This window comes from Ranitomeya variabilis, chromosome 1, assembly GCF_051348905.1.
Source record: "Ranitomeya variabilis isolate aRanVar5 chromosome 1, aRanVar5.hap1, whole genome shotgun sequence".
NCBI lineage: Eukaryota > Metazoa > Chordata > Amphibia > Anura > Dendrobatidae > Ranitomeya > Ranitomeya variabilis.
Window position 1 is genome coordinate 417504424 of NC_135232.1, and position 16031 is coordinate 417520454.

General features: G+C 40.9%; 1 protein-coding gene across 3 annotated transcripts in view; it reads right to left on the reverse strand.

Annotated features, from left to right (window-relative positions):
• The window catches only part of NFIB (nuclear factor I B), a 308859-nt gene extending 297484 nt beyond the window's left edge, over window positions 1–11375 (reverse strand). The window contains exon 1 of one of the 3 annotated variants that reach the window (XM_077249235.1): window positions 10903–11375. In XM_077249235.1, the coding sequence (XP_077105350.1) occupies window positions 10903–10920 (18 nt within the window). In that variant the 5' untranslated portion in view covers window positions 10921–11375. The remainder of the gene's footprint in view (window positions 1–10902) is intronic. The other 2 variants (XM_077249226.1, XM_077249228.1) reach the window with 2 other exon arrangements.
• Between the last annotated feature and the right edge of the window lie 4656 nt (window positions 11376–16031).

The following is a 16031-nucleotide window of genomic DNA, read 5'->3' on the forward strand; positions in this document are numbered from 1 at the left end:
TAATGGGTCTACGTGTGTCAGTGGCTCCGGTACGTGAGGAAACTGTCACCTCACGTACCGGAGCCACTGACGTGTGAAACCGGCCTAAGCAGAATGTGGCTCGCGACCCTCTCGCTAAGCTGAATGTGGCTCTCAAGGTCCTAAAGGTTGGGGACCACTGCTCTAGATCATGCTTCCTATAATGTACTGCCAAGAACTCTAGCATAGCCATGCTGTACATATAAGAGCCAGTGAATGACGTGATAGTTAGGGTTAATGAAAACACTGACATTTCCCTTTACACAACAGCGTTCCAGCTGGTGTGAACTGTACAGGGATCGAGGTCTGACAGCCAAAAAGCAAAGTCTAAATAAAGAAAAGAGTGCATGTTTAGGGCCATTGACTGTTTGGGTTTCTTAACTTGTCTGCTGTTCCAATTCTTGATTAGTGTGTGATTGTAACTCAGAAGAAATCAAAATCAGTCAGAAGAAGGTAAGTCATGTCAAGTCGACTGTGAAACGCTGACTTTTAACCTCAGAGCTGTCCTCATTAAGGAGTGCTCAAACTAGGCCCAGTGGATTAAGTAGAGTGGGGTGGGACTGAGAACAAAATCAGCCAGCTGCTGGAATTCTCTTGTGCCTTTCAAACACAGTTTATATAGGGACAAGGCAGCTTGGATTTTTCTGCATTCCTCCATTAACCCAGTCACTGCACTCCCCCCTTCCACTGGAAATAACATGGCTTTGCAAAGTTCAATGCAAAACTCAGGTAAGGTACGCATCTGTAGTAGGTAGAATTACAGATTCTTCGTAGGATTTATAGCAAAATAGTTTAGTACAAGCGAGAAATGGTATGGCAACAGAGAATATACGCAAACCTAAAAAGGTAAAAAGGACATACTGACATATACTGCCTGACTAAAAGCCCAGGAGTCAATATGTCACAAACAGAAACAATAAAATATGACTTGGTGAGTTCAAAGATGAGAAACAAAATTCAGATATTGCCCACAATAAGGCCATTCTTCCACTGAAACCTCAATTATCTGGAGACCTATTGGTTCTCCTGGCTGTTTCCTCTATATAACATGAAAGCTTAAGCGCCTATATAGAGTGATCCAAACAAAAGGTATAGGTCATGTGGTTTATGATACCATGTTATGCAGGAGAATGTCGTGGTATGAAGGAACCAGATTAAGTACAAATCTGTGAGCTGCTCATGCATACTTTCACAAATCTTTGATTCTCCTTTGAGCACCCCCCTTCCTCAGCCTGCTGAGCCATTATAGTAATGATCCATGTAGCCCAATACATCATTAGTCATGACCTCACTGTGACAAGCTGGCTGAAAATAGTCTTGAACCCAGGAAAAACTAAGACATAGGATTTGTATTAAAGGGAATTTGTCAGCAGGATTTCACTCCCGCCCCCCAAACTATGTATATGCACATGTAGCTAGCTTTTTTAAAGACAAGTTAAGCGATACTTTTACATGGCCAATTTGTTCCCTCATTACAGAGAAATCAGTGTTTGAATTGATATGTAATTAAAAGGCTGAAGAGCTAGGTCTGAAACCTCTGTCACTCCAGGTCTATTCCCGGCCCAGCGCTGTCTCCTCTTGCTTGACTGACAGCCTCTATGCTGTGTGACTTAAGGCAAAGGAGCCATCAGTCAAGTAGAAGGAAGCAGGCATTATAGCTGGTGTGACAGAGGCTTCAGATCTATTAAAACTTCTTCAGCCTCATTTTCATATCCCTTCGAACACTGATTTCTCAGTAACGGAGGATCAAACTAGCCATGTAAAGGTATTGCTCGACTTGTCTTTAAAAAAGATACATGCACATATAAATAGTTTAGGATGTGAAATCCTGCTGACAGATTCCATTTGAAGGTGTTTTCCAGGCAGAGAAGAAAAGTCGACAGATTGAGAGAAATTTTGGATTATCTAGTCGGCATGGGACCACATCTCCTACATGTGGGTAAGTGACTGCCCAGTCGCACAGGAAATAAAGGGGAATCGTAACACACACTGTATTGATTCAGCATTCTGCAGTCACAGTGACTAGAGACGTCTCTTCTCAGCCCAGAAAAAAATTTAATTTAAAGAATACATATTCCAAATAGATGACTGGAGGTGCCTATGGTTGACACTAATTGTGGCCTGACAGTTTCTAATTCTTGATAATGTACTGTTGATTGATTAAATGTAAGCCTGTGGTAGTCAAAGAGTTAATGACTGAATGCAGAACTGTTTCCAAAAAATCAGCTAAGCATTTAGTGACAGAGCTGCAACACAGCTCTCATATCTGAGAGGGGGTGGGAAGGGGAAAGTACAGTTCAACCAAGAGAGTAACTCTGACTTTGGAGGTAGGGCTTGTCTCTATGCCAAAAATAAAAACTGAGAGAAAGAAAGGGGAGCAGGACGGAGGGGGCTGGTGCAGTGTTGGAGTAGCTACAGACTTTCCATTTTTTTGTCAGCTTCTCTTTATTCCACATTGATATTGTATTTCATGACACACATTTCTTAACTCACAGCTACCATGCATTGCCAAACCACTAACCTAGAAACACATAAACTGCAGACCCCTTCCATTACTATTGTATCAAAATACAGTACAGTCCAAATAATTAGCAAAGGAAGTATACATTACAAGATAGGAAGGTACTGTCAAAATGTGGAAATCACAGAAAAGTACATTAGCAAATCACAGCCATAAATACACTAATAGGTAGTAGTTCCAATGCTAAGTTAGGCTTTTATCAATGTCATCCTAGGTTGTATGGGCAGTTTCAAAAAAGCACAAATCGTGATGCCAGTGTCGTTCCAGCATGGAGTTATGAATATATGTGATTACAGAAAGTAGCACATTTATCCAAACATTCTATACAATCCGGTCTAGAACAATGTCACCATTCCCCTGCTATTTGCATACCTGCAGTGCCCACTAGATGTGTTCAATTTCTCTCAACAGACGTGAATTGAGAGTAGCTGGAAAAGTCTAGTCTGCATGTGACCGCAAGTATGCAAATTGTATACATGCAGTCATATGACCGCTCGCTTACTCCGGGAATGCTGTCATAATTCGGAAGTGCAGTCACATAGGGACTGTAGAATTTTATCCCAAACCCTTTAATTAAAAGATAACATGATATTATCGTTTAATGTGATTTCTACATTATGTAGCAGGCGTGCACAACCTGTGCCCCAGAGGTCACATTTGACTGCTGATGCTTTTCTGTGCAGCCTCCGATCACCTGGACACAGATCTGTCAGAAAGAAGTGTCTCATAGGCGTGGAAAGGAATGGATAAGTTCTAATGATCCATTGTGTGGTTGGAATATATTGACAGAATGGGGGTCTTCTGACCCCAGTATGGTACTTCAGGACTTGACCGCTTCAGCAACACACATGAAGTTACATGCGTGGTCTCTAAATTTCAGGGCAGAAACAATGTTCATTCTCCTAATAGGATGGAGCCCTGGAAATGGAACCAGCGCTGATCATTTTTACTTTATGCTTTCCATATGCCTCTAATGTTTCAGATAATAACACCTCTTTCAGTTATATTGTAGCCCTTGGGATTAGTTCACTCTGATAATGTGGCCCTCGAACTAAAAAAGTTTGTGCATCTCTGCTTTATAAGTTTAGATATCTTTCATTTGCACTGTTATACCCAGCACTATTCATTGTTCTGACTAATGAAACTACACAGATGATAAACATTTTGCCTTTTCATAATAATAATATGTATTTTGACATACTTGCATCCACGATGCCTAGATTTCTATGCTTTATTAAGGCCAAAGTCACTAAAATGTGACTGTTTCACTATACTAGTTAGGCAAAATGCTAAGGTCCATGAAATAATGTGATATTACCCTTGTGCCAGGGATGACAATACAACGTAGTGTTTAGCATTACTATTTGAAGGTGCAATCTCCCTAATTGATAGTGAAAATTATCTCTTTTATGCAGAAGAAGATTTAGGTTTATAAGTACCTTACATGCTGCTTTATGTGAAGAAGAAAGCTAAGCTAAGCCGAATACCTGTGTAAGAGCATCCAGTCATGCACTATCATGAAGGTCTTGCTGACAGAGTAGGGTTAAGGGAAAAACTACTGTACAAAAAGACAAAGAATGGGCTACATTTAACTGGTACAAAAAAGCCACGAGAAAATGATGTCTCACCAGTTCTGTACACTACAATCTGTATAGACACAGTTTAACAATCACTCCCGTAACATTAATGCACAAGGTGAAAAAAACATCTTTGAGCCACATTTCGACATTCTCTGTGAATATCAGCAGTACAGCACATTATTCACCCATTTCCTATAGCAGTGTGAAGAGTAGTTATATTATAGACCATGGAGAGGCGGCTCCCCTGACCTACAATTACTAAGCATATTAATACCAACCTAAACAACTTTCACTAAGTAAATAGTTGTTGGCTGTGCACATTGCAAGCAATGCAGAAACTGATCCATATTTAACTCCACCAAGAGGCCGCGCTTGAATGAATCATTCACACAGAAACAGCATGGAGTAGCACATCTCACAAAATAAATATCAGGATTTCCTGTGGTGTCTTTCACGTCACACAATAGTAAAGACAGCCATGTATACTAAACATAAAAGTGGGGTGACATTGATTCAAAAGGGATAAACATAACAATTCACATAGACAGCTGATTTCTGTCCCATTGATGCCTCAGTCTCATGCATAATAAGCACTTACATTGATTAAAACATTTAGTTATCCATCTGCACTTCTGGATTAAAAAAAAAACCTCTTATACAAAGCATGACCTAACATGACATTCCTTCAACAGAATGAAAGGACATTAGAGTCCGGTGAAAGTTCCTAAGAGAAGAGTAGGTGCCGCTCTTATTTCTATCCTTCACATTTAAATTAGCAGCAGATTTCTTAATACAAAACAACCTGTACAGAGATAAAATAACATTGGCACTCATAATATTGTATGCACCAGCATAGGATGAGGTAACAAAGGCCTGTCATTTTATATTGAAATGTGAAGAACAGTTTTTCAGCATAGTAAGAAGAAGTAAAAACTGTTTTAATAGGTTCCCTGTACATATGGACTTATCAGTGTATGAAGTTAAGGCCTTTTAGTTAAAGTCTAACGTCTCTCGTGCTGTGCCACTTTTATGCACTACACTGGACGATCCGATCAATACCCAACCCCCTTATTTTTAAGCATGCTTTAAAAACACATTTCTTTTGACAAGCCTATCACCTCACTTCGCTAATCTAACTCTTCTTTTTTTCCTTTTTCTACATCTTCCTCAGAATCTGGTCCCTCCTCTTCATCTGTCTCCACATCCTCCATGCAACCAATAGCACTTGGTAACTGTACTTAAACAGATACTAGCTGATTGGATCATGCAGCAGTATTTGGAATGCCCTATTTATTATAATGATGACTGGACCATATATAACAAGTCCTTTTTTAACTATTGTCTCCTCCCCTATCTTCTTGGGGTGCTTTCAAATTGCATTCAGGCATCCGTTCTGTTTCCCCATCAGGGCCTAAATCCGAACCCCCTGCAAAACTTAATTCAGATATATGCGCCAAGAGGGCAATAGACCATAATTGTGCCTGCAGAATGAATGTGCCCTCTGACGTGCATAATTTTCTTTTGCGTACACCTACTGGAGGTGAACACCAAGACATAGTAGCCTGTGTCTTATAGTCTGCCTCCAGTAGGCATACACTCACGAAAATTATTCACGTCAGAGAGCACGTTCGCTCTGCCGGCACAATTATGGTCTATTGCCCTCTTGATGCATATATCTGAATTAAGTTTTGCAGGGGGTTCGGATGTAAGCCCTGACGGGGTCACTGAACGCAGTGTGAAAGCTTGCAGGCAGGGCCCTCACTCCTCCTGTAATTGTTGAACTATGTGTTACTTTGTAATGTAGTTATTGTCTGTACATGTCTCCGACTAGTTGTAATGTACTGAGAAATATGTTGGTGCTATATACAATTTTTATTATGATTATTATTATTATTATTATTATTATTAAGAGAGCACATGCACATTGGATGAAATGGCTGGTTTTGAACATAATGAACACTCATTGTCTGGTTGCATGAAATGAATGATCATTTCAAAAAACAACTGACCAAGGAGCGTTCCTAACCTCTCAGAACAACGGTTGACCGTATTGGATTCTTTCACCTGATTATCAGCACTGGATGCATCAACTAGAAAAGCCGATATTGTCTGATGTAGTCTGTGATGTCTAGTAGAAGGTAGTGGAAGCTTGCACTACAACTAGCAGTAATGTAGCCGCTATTACTGAAGTAATTGAAAATCTGTCCACTACTTTTAAAAGCTTTCTCAATGGGACAAGGGGATTTAAGTATGAAGAATAATACTTGCCTATCATGTATCATGGCACCAATCTGCAGATTGGTATGTGAGTATTTTTTATTTTGTATTTCAGAACTTTGGTCCCATTGAGAAAGCTTTTAAAATTAATGGATAGCCTATTTAAAGGAGTTCTCTGTGAATAGAAAATCATTAAATAACTAAAGAAAATGGTACTATGAGTACATTCTGAAATGCTTTTAATTAGCAAATCACAATCGTTTTTCCTAGGGAGATAATCACTATGGAATTAAAATGACCATCACCATGTTCCACTGACAGAAATAATATCCACTGGGAGCTCATCTTCCAACTTATGAAGGGAGAAAGCGGAGCCTCTATTGCACATGCTCACTGGCACTTATAGCATTGCAGTCACAAGACGGTGGCCATTTTTATTCTATAGTGATTATCTCTTTAGAGAAAATTATTATTTGCTAATTAAAAATATTTATGAATTTTATTTGTAATAACATTTCCTTGTACCTTTTTTCTACTCTAGGAGAACTCCTATAATAACAGTTTTCACGTGTTAAATGTAAAATTCTCTGACTTCTGAGAGGTCTCTAAAATGTTGCTATATTGTTACAAAAAGATATTGCCTTGAATATCAGGTAGTTTATCAGGCTCAAAATGTGTGTTCCTAATGTGAGGATGGTACCATGTGTTAGCGGAATAGCAATACTATGTATGAAGAAACATACTGTATATACTATGTATTTGTGAAGTATTTAAGATCTTTAAAAGTTATTATTTTCCCTAAGATTGCTCTATTATTATCAGAAAGTTCCTGTGAAAATCCTGTTAAAAACCTTTTTTTTTTTACTTCTATGCGAACCTCATATATACAGGAAATAATTGTACTTATTTGTTTACAAACATTATGAACTTGTTCCGTCAATACAGGGAATCAATAACATGACTTTGTATCCAGGGACAAGCATTTGTATGTAAGATTAAAAAAAAGTTCTTGTTTTTCCCTATGAACACAATTAACTGAGAAAAGGCAAGTCTAATAATGTAACTGTCATTGCTGAGCAGTCTGCCTGTGTTATAAATTTCCTGCCCGTTTCGAAATCTGAAGCTCTGTACATTCCCTTAGGTTGAGCCTGTCCCACAGATGAATGGGGTAATTGACTGAACCAGGGAATAAGTGGGAGGATTTTTGAAACCACAGGATATTCACAACAAGCACTCTGCACTGGAATACAAACCATACTCATTTTTTACCGTGTCCTCAATGTTGATGCCACTAATCTATAAAAAGAGTGTTCATTTATATTGGGCTCGAGTCCTGAAGTTTTTTTTCTTATTAGAACATCTGCTTTGCAGTGTTTTTTTCTGTGTGACTATGGATTGTGTGGGAGTATTCCTGGATAAAATGCAGCACATATTTGGAATATTACATATGCAAGCAGGCTTTATAGCTCTTGAGCTACAAGTTGTTAAATAAGTAAAGCTAGCTGAGTAAGGCCTAATGCATTCAAGGCCAAAGTTAAAAGGAGCCGTAATAAACTATCCATACAGATGTATGGAGCCCTTACTGTCCCTGTGTGATTCCTATGTTATATACAGGCATGTAGAGGCCTTTTCTACTGATTACCTATGTGAATTGTTTTGCTTAGCTTCTAAGGCAGAATACTTCTAAATAAAGACGTGTATAGAAGCAGCACATGGAGTGCCTGTACCCCTGTATGGAACCGAGGGTATACCATGTGCTGTCATAAAGCTCTGTATAGGCAGATGTGCATGAGGCCTCAAAATAAAAGTATAAATGCAAAGGAGTAACCTCACTACTTAAAGAGGTTGTTCACTACTTTAGCATTGATGACCTATTGTTAGGATAGGTTATCAATGTCTGATCAGTCAGGGTCCGACACCTGGCACCTCTGCCAGTCAGCTGTTCTCGGTGGCAGTGGCTGCAGGAGGGAAATGCTCACTTGTGGAGTTGGCCATCCTCTGATAGTGGCCACGGCAGAGTACTACACTTCCACCTCCTATTCACATCAATGCTAAAGTAGTGGGCAACCTCTTCAATACACTGATACACAGAATTTGCTCCTTTTTTGTTAAACTATTAGTTTCTTATTTTTTCCACTCCAACTTATTTTGCTTATATTTTATCAAATTGACAAACATCCTGTAAGACACCATTAGTCCTCTAGGCATTGCTGTTTCTTGCTACATTTGCTGCTAAACTAACATCTGTTTCATCTAGACTACAAAGGTGTAGAGCCCTGAACGCTGCGGTATAGTTACATCATTTCCATTATGCACATTGCATTTTTACTCAGTGCCAATGCAATTACTAGTTTAGAAATCTATCATTTAATACATGTTTGTTTTACTACAGTATCCTGATAACAAAGGAGCACAGTAGATTGCATTGTGTAGAATAATGCAAATAATAGAAGTTCTATGACAAGCAGCTACAATTTATGTAAGCTACATATGTATGAAGAGTCTTATTAAAGACTGGATACAGCGCATCATCCATATGCCCTCACAACAGTGCAGGCCTTGTCAGTAAGTGCAGCCCAAGGCATATCACTGTGGCACTGTTTGAGTTAATCTTGCACATTTTGGCGCCTTTTTCTCCACTGCTACTGTACTTAAAAAGTGCAGATCTTGTCTGTCCTGTCTCAAGTTCAATGGCAGCCTCCTATACAAGCAGCAGGAGAGGGGGAGGGGGTAGACAGGCATGTTCAGTGCACTAATAATAATTCACATCACGCCACTTCAGCTCCTTGTGTCAAAGTAAAGAGCTGGCCCGGATGGCCCACCCTCTCCAACCTGAGAGTTGAAACTACTCACAACTCCAGGCTAGGTCAAGCACACATGCAGCCACAAATGCTGCCCACTGGCAGGGACATGGGTACTGTACCCAAATGACCTTTGTGCTACTTGACACAGAACACTGTGTACACAGATCAGTTATAAGGGTGATGCCTTCTTTCTCCATATTTTAATTAGTAATCTATCTCCTGTTAGTTGCTAATATTACCAATGTAACTAACTGAATAGTACATTATTACAGCTAAGGGTGCATTTGCATCCACACTGGGTCCATATTAATCTACCTGACTTTGAAGTTCCCAGTCTTTTAAGTACACTACGGCAATAGTAAATAATACAATATTGCCTGTATAATCAATTCCACAGTTTGATTTTCTTGTTGGCCACAGATATTAGACATAAACCAGCCAACATAAGCATTGTGGATCTGTCATTCAAGCGTTCGATAGCATTACAGACCACGTACAAAGTTCACAAAAGGCATTAAAGATGACTTGACCTGGTCATTCGCACATAAATGTGACAAGCAAAATCATACATTCTGTTTTCAATATTACCAAGTCTATACAAAATCTAGGCAGATTGCATAAAATGCATGTTCTTTTTAATTATTTCCCTCTTTATTTCTGCTGCAAGTTTGCCTTATATTTCAAGAAGACATTGGAAACCCTTTATTTGTCCCTTCTTCTAAATGTATTCACTGAGTGCATTATACTGCAAAAATGTTACTATATATATATATATATATATATATATATATATATATATATATATATATATATATATATATATATATGTGTATATATATATATATATATATATACAGACAGTATAGACATGAAGAACTCATCCAACACTAGCCCTGTTCCTGGAGTGACACGGAAATCAAAATTGAATGCTGAATACATTCTAGTGTCACCTAGACCTAGAGGATCAGTAGATATACCGTACACACATCACTAGATTAATACTTAGCACCAGAATGCCTAACAGGTGTAGAGCTGTGGGATCATGTCACAGAGCAGACACACTAGGGGCACCCACACTGGGCATATGGGTCAGTATGCTCTGACACTGGCCTCATGTGATGTCCAGGACACTAGAGCCAAGTAGTAAAGGAATGGTTACTCTCCATACATAGGTCTTTATAGCAGGTATTACCCAGAGATAAGCCACACCTTACTCTCCTAGCATGGGAACTCCAAAGCCTAGACAATAAGCCATGCCATCAAACACATGTAAGGACACTGGGGGGTTACACAAGGCTACAGCCGCCCGCTGCTATACTTCTACAATACACACACGTAGGACACAATACTAATAATAACAAGAATAACCATAATATTATTACATTAGGAATGACATGAAGAGGATGCATGAGCAGCAGATTTGGAAAGCCAAGGTTGCTGTAGCGAGCAGCCAGGTCCGCGTCCTCTGCCAGAATGGGGCTGTGTGCCAAGCTCAGCGCTCTTGGACGCCAGCTCCGTCCACTGATTGCTGGCAGAGACGTGTGACCCACATCCACATGCTGCCAAGAAGCACAAGACACACAAGCGGCACCTCTAGCTCATCCCACGGGCAGTCCGGGCCGGGAGCTCCCGTCCCAGCACAGCGCACACACACCGAGCATGGCAGCACCTACTATGCACAGCGCTACTGCATGGCAGCACCCACAAAGCGACTATGCACAGCGCTGCTTGTCACGTGTATGCAAACGTCCAAGGCACATACCATTGCACTGTACTGCATTAACTTATAGGGATCCAGCACAGGCGCGGTGGCTTCACATTTCTTAGGTGACAGTGACTGTCTATGGCCGGGGCTGGGGTTTATTATAAGAGCGGACTCCCAGCAGTGACTGCAGGCTTATGTGGGCTGCTGTGTGTTCTGTTTTTCATAGGATGCTTTTTATATAGAAATACGTGTAAGAAATGAAGAGCAGAGCCGGAAAAATAACAAGGTCTTGGCAGAGGGCAGGCTGGTGAAGTCAGGGTAGGAGGCAGGAAGGGCAGCCTGTCCTGCTGTGCCTAGAGCTGTACTTGCAGTGCTGCACTCCTGGAGGGTGGCTTGAACGCGGTCCAGGAGAGGCTGATCCCGTTTTTTTGGAGCTGGGCTGGTCTGTGAGTGCTGTTGGCAGGGTTTTCCTCTTTCCCCTGTGTGTCTCCCTGGCCCCCCTGTCAGTCTGGCTCTGCTCTGCACATCAGGCAGCTCATAGCACACTCCGCTCTGCACTTGGACGAGTTCCACCTCTCGCTGATTGGACGGGAAGGCGGCGGCTCCCTACTCACCCTTCCCACCTTCTCCTCTCCTCCCTAGTCTCCCCCTGCTGCACTCCAGCTGTCACTGCCCTCCCACCTCCTCCCAGAACTCCCCCTCCATCCTCCCTACTTCACTTTCCTTCTGCAGTCACTCCCCTCCTGGAAACATTGCATTCCTGCTCTCAAATCTTTTTCTTTCTTTCTTTCTTTCTTTCTTTCTTTCTTTCTTTCTTTCTTTCTTTCTTTCTTTCTTTCTTTCTTTCTTTCTTTCTTTCTTTCTCTATGTTTTCTTTCTTTCTCTCTCTCTCTTTCCTTCTTTCTATCTTCCTTTTCCTTCTCCTTTCTTTTTTCTCTTTATCTTTTCTTTTTTCTTTCTTTTTCACTTTCTTCTCTTTCTCTCTGTCTCCTGTCTTTTCTTTCTTTCTTAATTTCTCTCTTTCTTCCTTCCTTCCTTTCTTTCTTTAATTCTTGTCTTTCTCCTCTTTCCATCTTTCTATCTTTTCCTTCTCTTCTTTCTCTCTCGCTTTCTCTCTCTCTCTGGCTTTTTTTAATTTTTTTTGTCTTTCTCTTTATTCTTTCCATTCTTTTCTTCCTTACTATTTCTTTCTTCCCTTTCCGTGTAATCGTTCTCGCTCTCACGCTCTCTCTGGCTTTCTTTCTTTTTCTTTCTCACATCTGTCCATATTACTGTTGGGGATTACAAAGACGGTCTTTCTAAACCACAAGTACTGCACTCCATGAATCATACGATTGTGGTAAAGAAGCACACTTTCAATAAATAGGAACACATCTTGATTTATTTCCCAGGGAAAGTCATATCCATCCTCACTTGCATTTTCCCACTTGTAATTTCTAACGAGAAGTAAACACCGCAATTCTACAATCATAAATTCCACTAAAGGAGAAGAGAATCTAAGATTTATCCAATAAATGTTCTGATCTATAAAAGTTGTTTCCGTCATTCAAAACTAAATGTTTAAGTACTATTATGACGATGGTGATACCGTAGTTATTTTTGCATGATCATTACATATATAACATAGCTTTCAAAGGTAAATAACCAACGCATTGCTTTGGAGTGTAAGTTTTCTACCTTCTGAGCGAACTTGTTTGTAAAATAAAACATTCAATGATACAATATAAAGTTATCTTGGTAAATAAGATTTTTTTTGAATCATGAATCCTTCCTGTATTCTCCATACAATTCTTATAACAGATATTGACCGCTTTAAAATAGGATTCTAAAAAATCCTTGATAGTTGCATGTTTCTGGTCCGGAACAATACATGCCTTCCTGAGTAATGTAATCCATCTCTGCCTCTGGCTTAACTTTCCCTTACTGCACCCCTGTCCACTCCTAATTCCCTAAATTTAGGAAGCTCAGCTCTTGGCTTCCTCCTTGTGGCTATGAAAAATAGGAAGGGGAGGGGGATTCTTCTAGGGGACATAGTTATAGTCTGGAGTAGCCCGCATGAGAAAGGGAAGGGGGAGGCAGAGAAGCTGTTCTCCATATTTATGAGCAGACAACCAATAGACAAGAGAAGTGTACAGCAAGAAGTCTAGTCTGCTGAGAGACCCAGACAGGTCAAAGGACCCTGAAATCAGCACATGATGCCAATTGAATCAATCCCTTTTTCTAGCAGAATGTGTCTGGCACGTCAATGTCTGTAGCTGTAAGAGCACCGCTCAGTCACTGGGAGAGACCCTGAAGATTGCGGCTATTGTGTCCAATTACAAATTCAATGCTGAAAAATCATTTACTCACAAAGTTAATCCAAGTTTATTGTTACCTCGTTCCTGTCTTATATTTAATACCTCTTTTGTGTACTTTGAATTATATAATAATGATAATCATTATCACAATAATATTACCTTTTTATTAGATAGAGACAACACATACTACAATTTTACAATGGGAAAACATTAAACATAAAAGCTTAGTTATTAAAAGGTGAAGTGTATTGATTGGTGTATGAACCAGTCACCCATCTGGTATGTGTGCCAACAGCCCTGACATCCATAGACACAGTTCACATCTCATTTTACTCTGCACTCAAAATATGTTCTAAGAGAGCTTCAGTCGCAAAAGTAGTGATAGGCCTATTTACCCAACAGATGCCGTGAGTCTCAGACAGTATGTCCTTTGTTTTACTATATAGAAAATCACAATATCATGGAGCCTATGGGCGGTGCAATGCTGCCAATATAAGTATTCAATGGAAGGCTTAAAGGGAACCTGTCACCCACAAAATCGAAGGTGAGCTAAGCCCACCAGCATCAGGGGCTTATCTACAGCATTCTGTAATGCTGTAGATAAGCCCCCAATGTGTCCTGAAAGATGAGAAAAAGAGGTAAGATTATACTCACCCAGGGGCAGTCCCAGTCCGGTTCTGGTCCGATGGGCGTCGCGGTCCGGGGCCTTCCATCTTCTTACGATGACGTCCTCTTCTTGTCTTCACGCTGCGGCTCCGGCGCTGGCGTACTTTGTCTGCCCTGTTGAGGGCAGAGCAAAGTACTGCAGTACGCAGGCGCTGGGCCTCTCTGCCCTTTCCGGCGTCTGCGCACTGCAGTACTTTGCTTTGCCCTCAACAGGGCAGACAAAGTACACCTGCGCCGGAGCCTCAGCGCGAATACAAGAAGAGGACGTCATCGTAAGAAGATGGGAAGCCCCGGACCGGACCGCGACCCCCATCGGACCGGACCGCGACCCCCATCGGACCAGAACCAGACCAGGACCGCCCCTGGGTGATTATAATATAACCTCTTTTTCTCATCTTTCAGGATACATCGGAGGTTTATCTACAGCATTCCAGAATGCTGTAGATAAGCCCCTGATGCTGGTGGGCTTAGCTCACCTTCAATTTTGAGGGTGACAGGTTTCCTTTAAAGGATTTGTCCAAATTTGTGCTATACACTGTGTGCAGAATTATTAGGCAAGTTGTATTTTGATCACATGATCCTTTTTATACATGTTGTCCTACTTCAAGCTGTTCAGGCTTGAGAGCCAACTACCAATTAAGTAAATCAGGTGATGTGCATCTCTGTAATGAGGAGGGGTGTTGTATAATAACATCAAAACCCTATATAAGGTGTGCTTAATTATTAGGCAACTTTCTTTCCTTTGGCAAAATGGGTCAGAAGAGAGATTTGACGGGCTCTGAAAAGTCCAAAATTGTGAGATGTCTTGCAGAGGGATGCAGCAGTCTTGAAATTGCCAAACTTTTTAAGCGTGATCACCGAACAATCAAGCGTTTCATGGCAAATAGCCAACAGGGTCGCAAGAAGCGTGTTAGGCAAAAAAGGCGCAAAATAACTGCCCATGAATTGAGGAAAATCAAGCGTGAAGCTGCCAAGATGCCATTTGCCACCAGTTTTGCCATATTTCAGAGTTGCAACGTTACTGGAGTAACAAAAAGCACAAAGTGTGCGATACTCTGGGACATGGCCAAGGTAAGGAAGGCTGAAAAACGACCACCTTTGAACCAGAAACATAAGATAAAACGTCAAGACTGGGCCAAGAAATATCTTAACCCCTTTCTGCCAGCTGATGGAATAGTACGTCAGCTGGCAGATCCCCTGCTTTGAGGTGGGCTCCGGCGGTGAGCCCACCTCAAAGCCGCGACATGTCAGCTGTTTTGTACAGCTGACATGTGCGCGCAATGAGCGCTAGTGGAATCGCGATCCGCCCGCTCCCATTAACTACTTAAATGCCGCCTTCAAGCGCTGACAGCGGCATTTAACTAGCGCTCCCGGCCGTGCGGCCGGAAGTGCTCGTACCGCTGACCCCCGTCACACGATCGGGGGTCATCGGTGCATTGCCATAACAACCAGAGGTCTCCTTGAGACCTCTATGGTTGTTGATGGCCGATTGCTTTGAGCGCCACCCTGTGGTACACCTGCATTTCTGCTACATAGAGGTGATCTGTGCTTCACCTCTATGTAGCAGAGGCGATCATGTAGTGCATGCTTCTAGCCTCCCATGGAGGCTATTGAAGCATGCCAAAATTAAAAAAAAAAAAGTGTTTAAAAATATAAAAAAATAAAAAAATATATAAAAGTTCAAATCACCCCCCTTTCGCCCCAATCAAAATAAAACAATTAAAAAAAAATCAAACATACACATTTTTGGTATCGCCGAGTTCAGAATCACCCGATCTATCAATAAAAACAAAGGATTAACCTGACCGTTAAATGGCGTAGCGAGAAAAAAAATCAAAACGGCAAAATTAAGTTTTTTTGGTCGCCGCAACATTGCATTAAAATGCAATAACGGGCGATCAAAACAACGTATCTACACCAAAATGGTATCATTAAAAACGCCAGCTCAGCACGCAAAAAATAAGCCCTCACCTGACCCCAGATCACGAAAACTGGAGACGCTACGGGTATCGGAAAATCGCGCACTTTTTTTTTTTTTTTAGCAAACTTTGGAATTTATTTTCACCACTTAGATAAAAAATAACCTAGACATGTTAGGTGTCTGTGAACTTGTAATGACCTAGAGAATCACAAAGGCAGGTCAGTTTTAGCATTTGGTGAACCTAGCAAAAAAGCCAAGCACAAAGCAAGTGTGGGATTGCACTTTTTTTGCAATTTAATCAC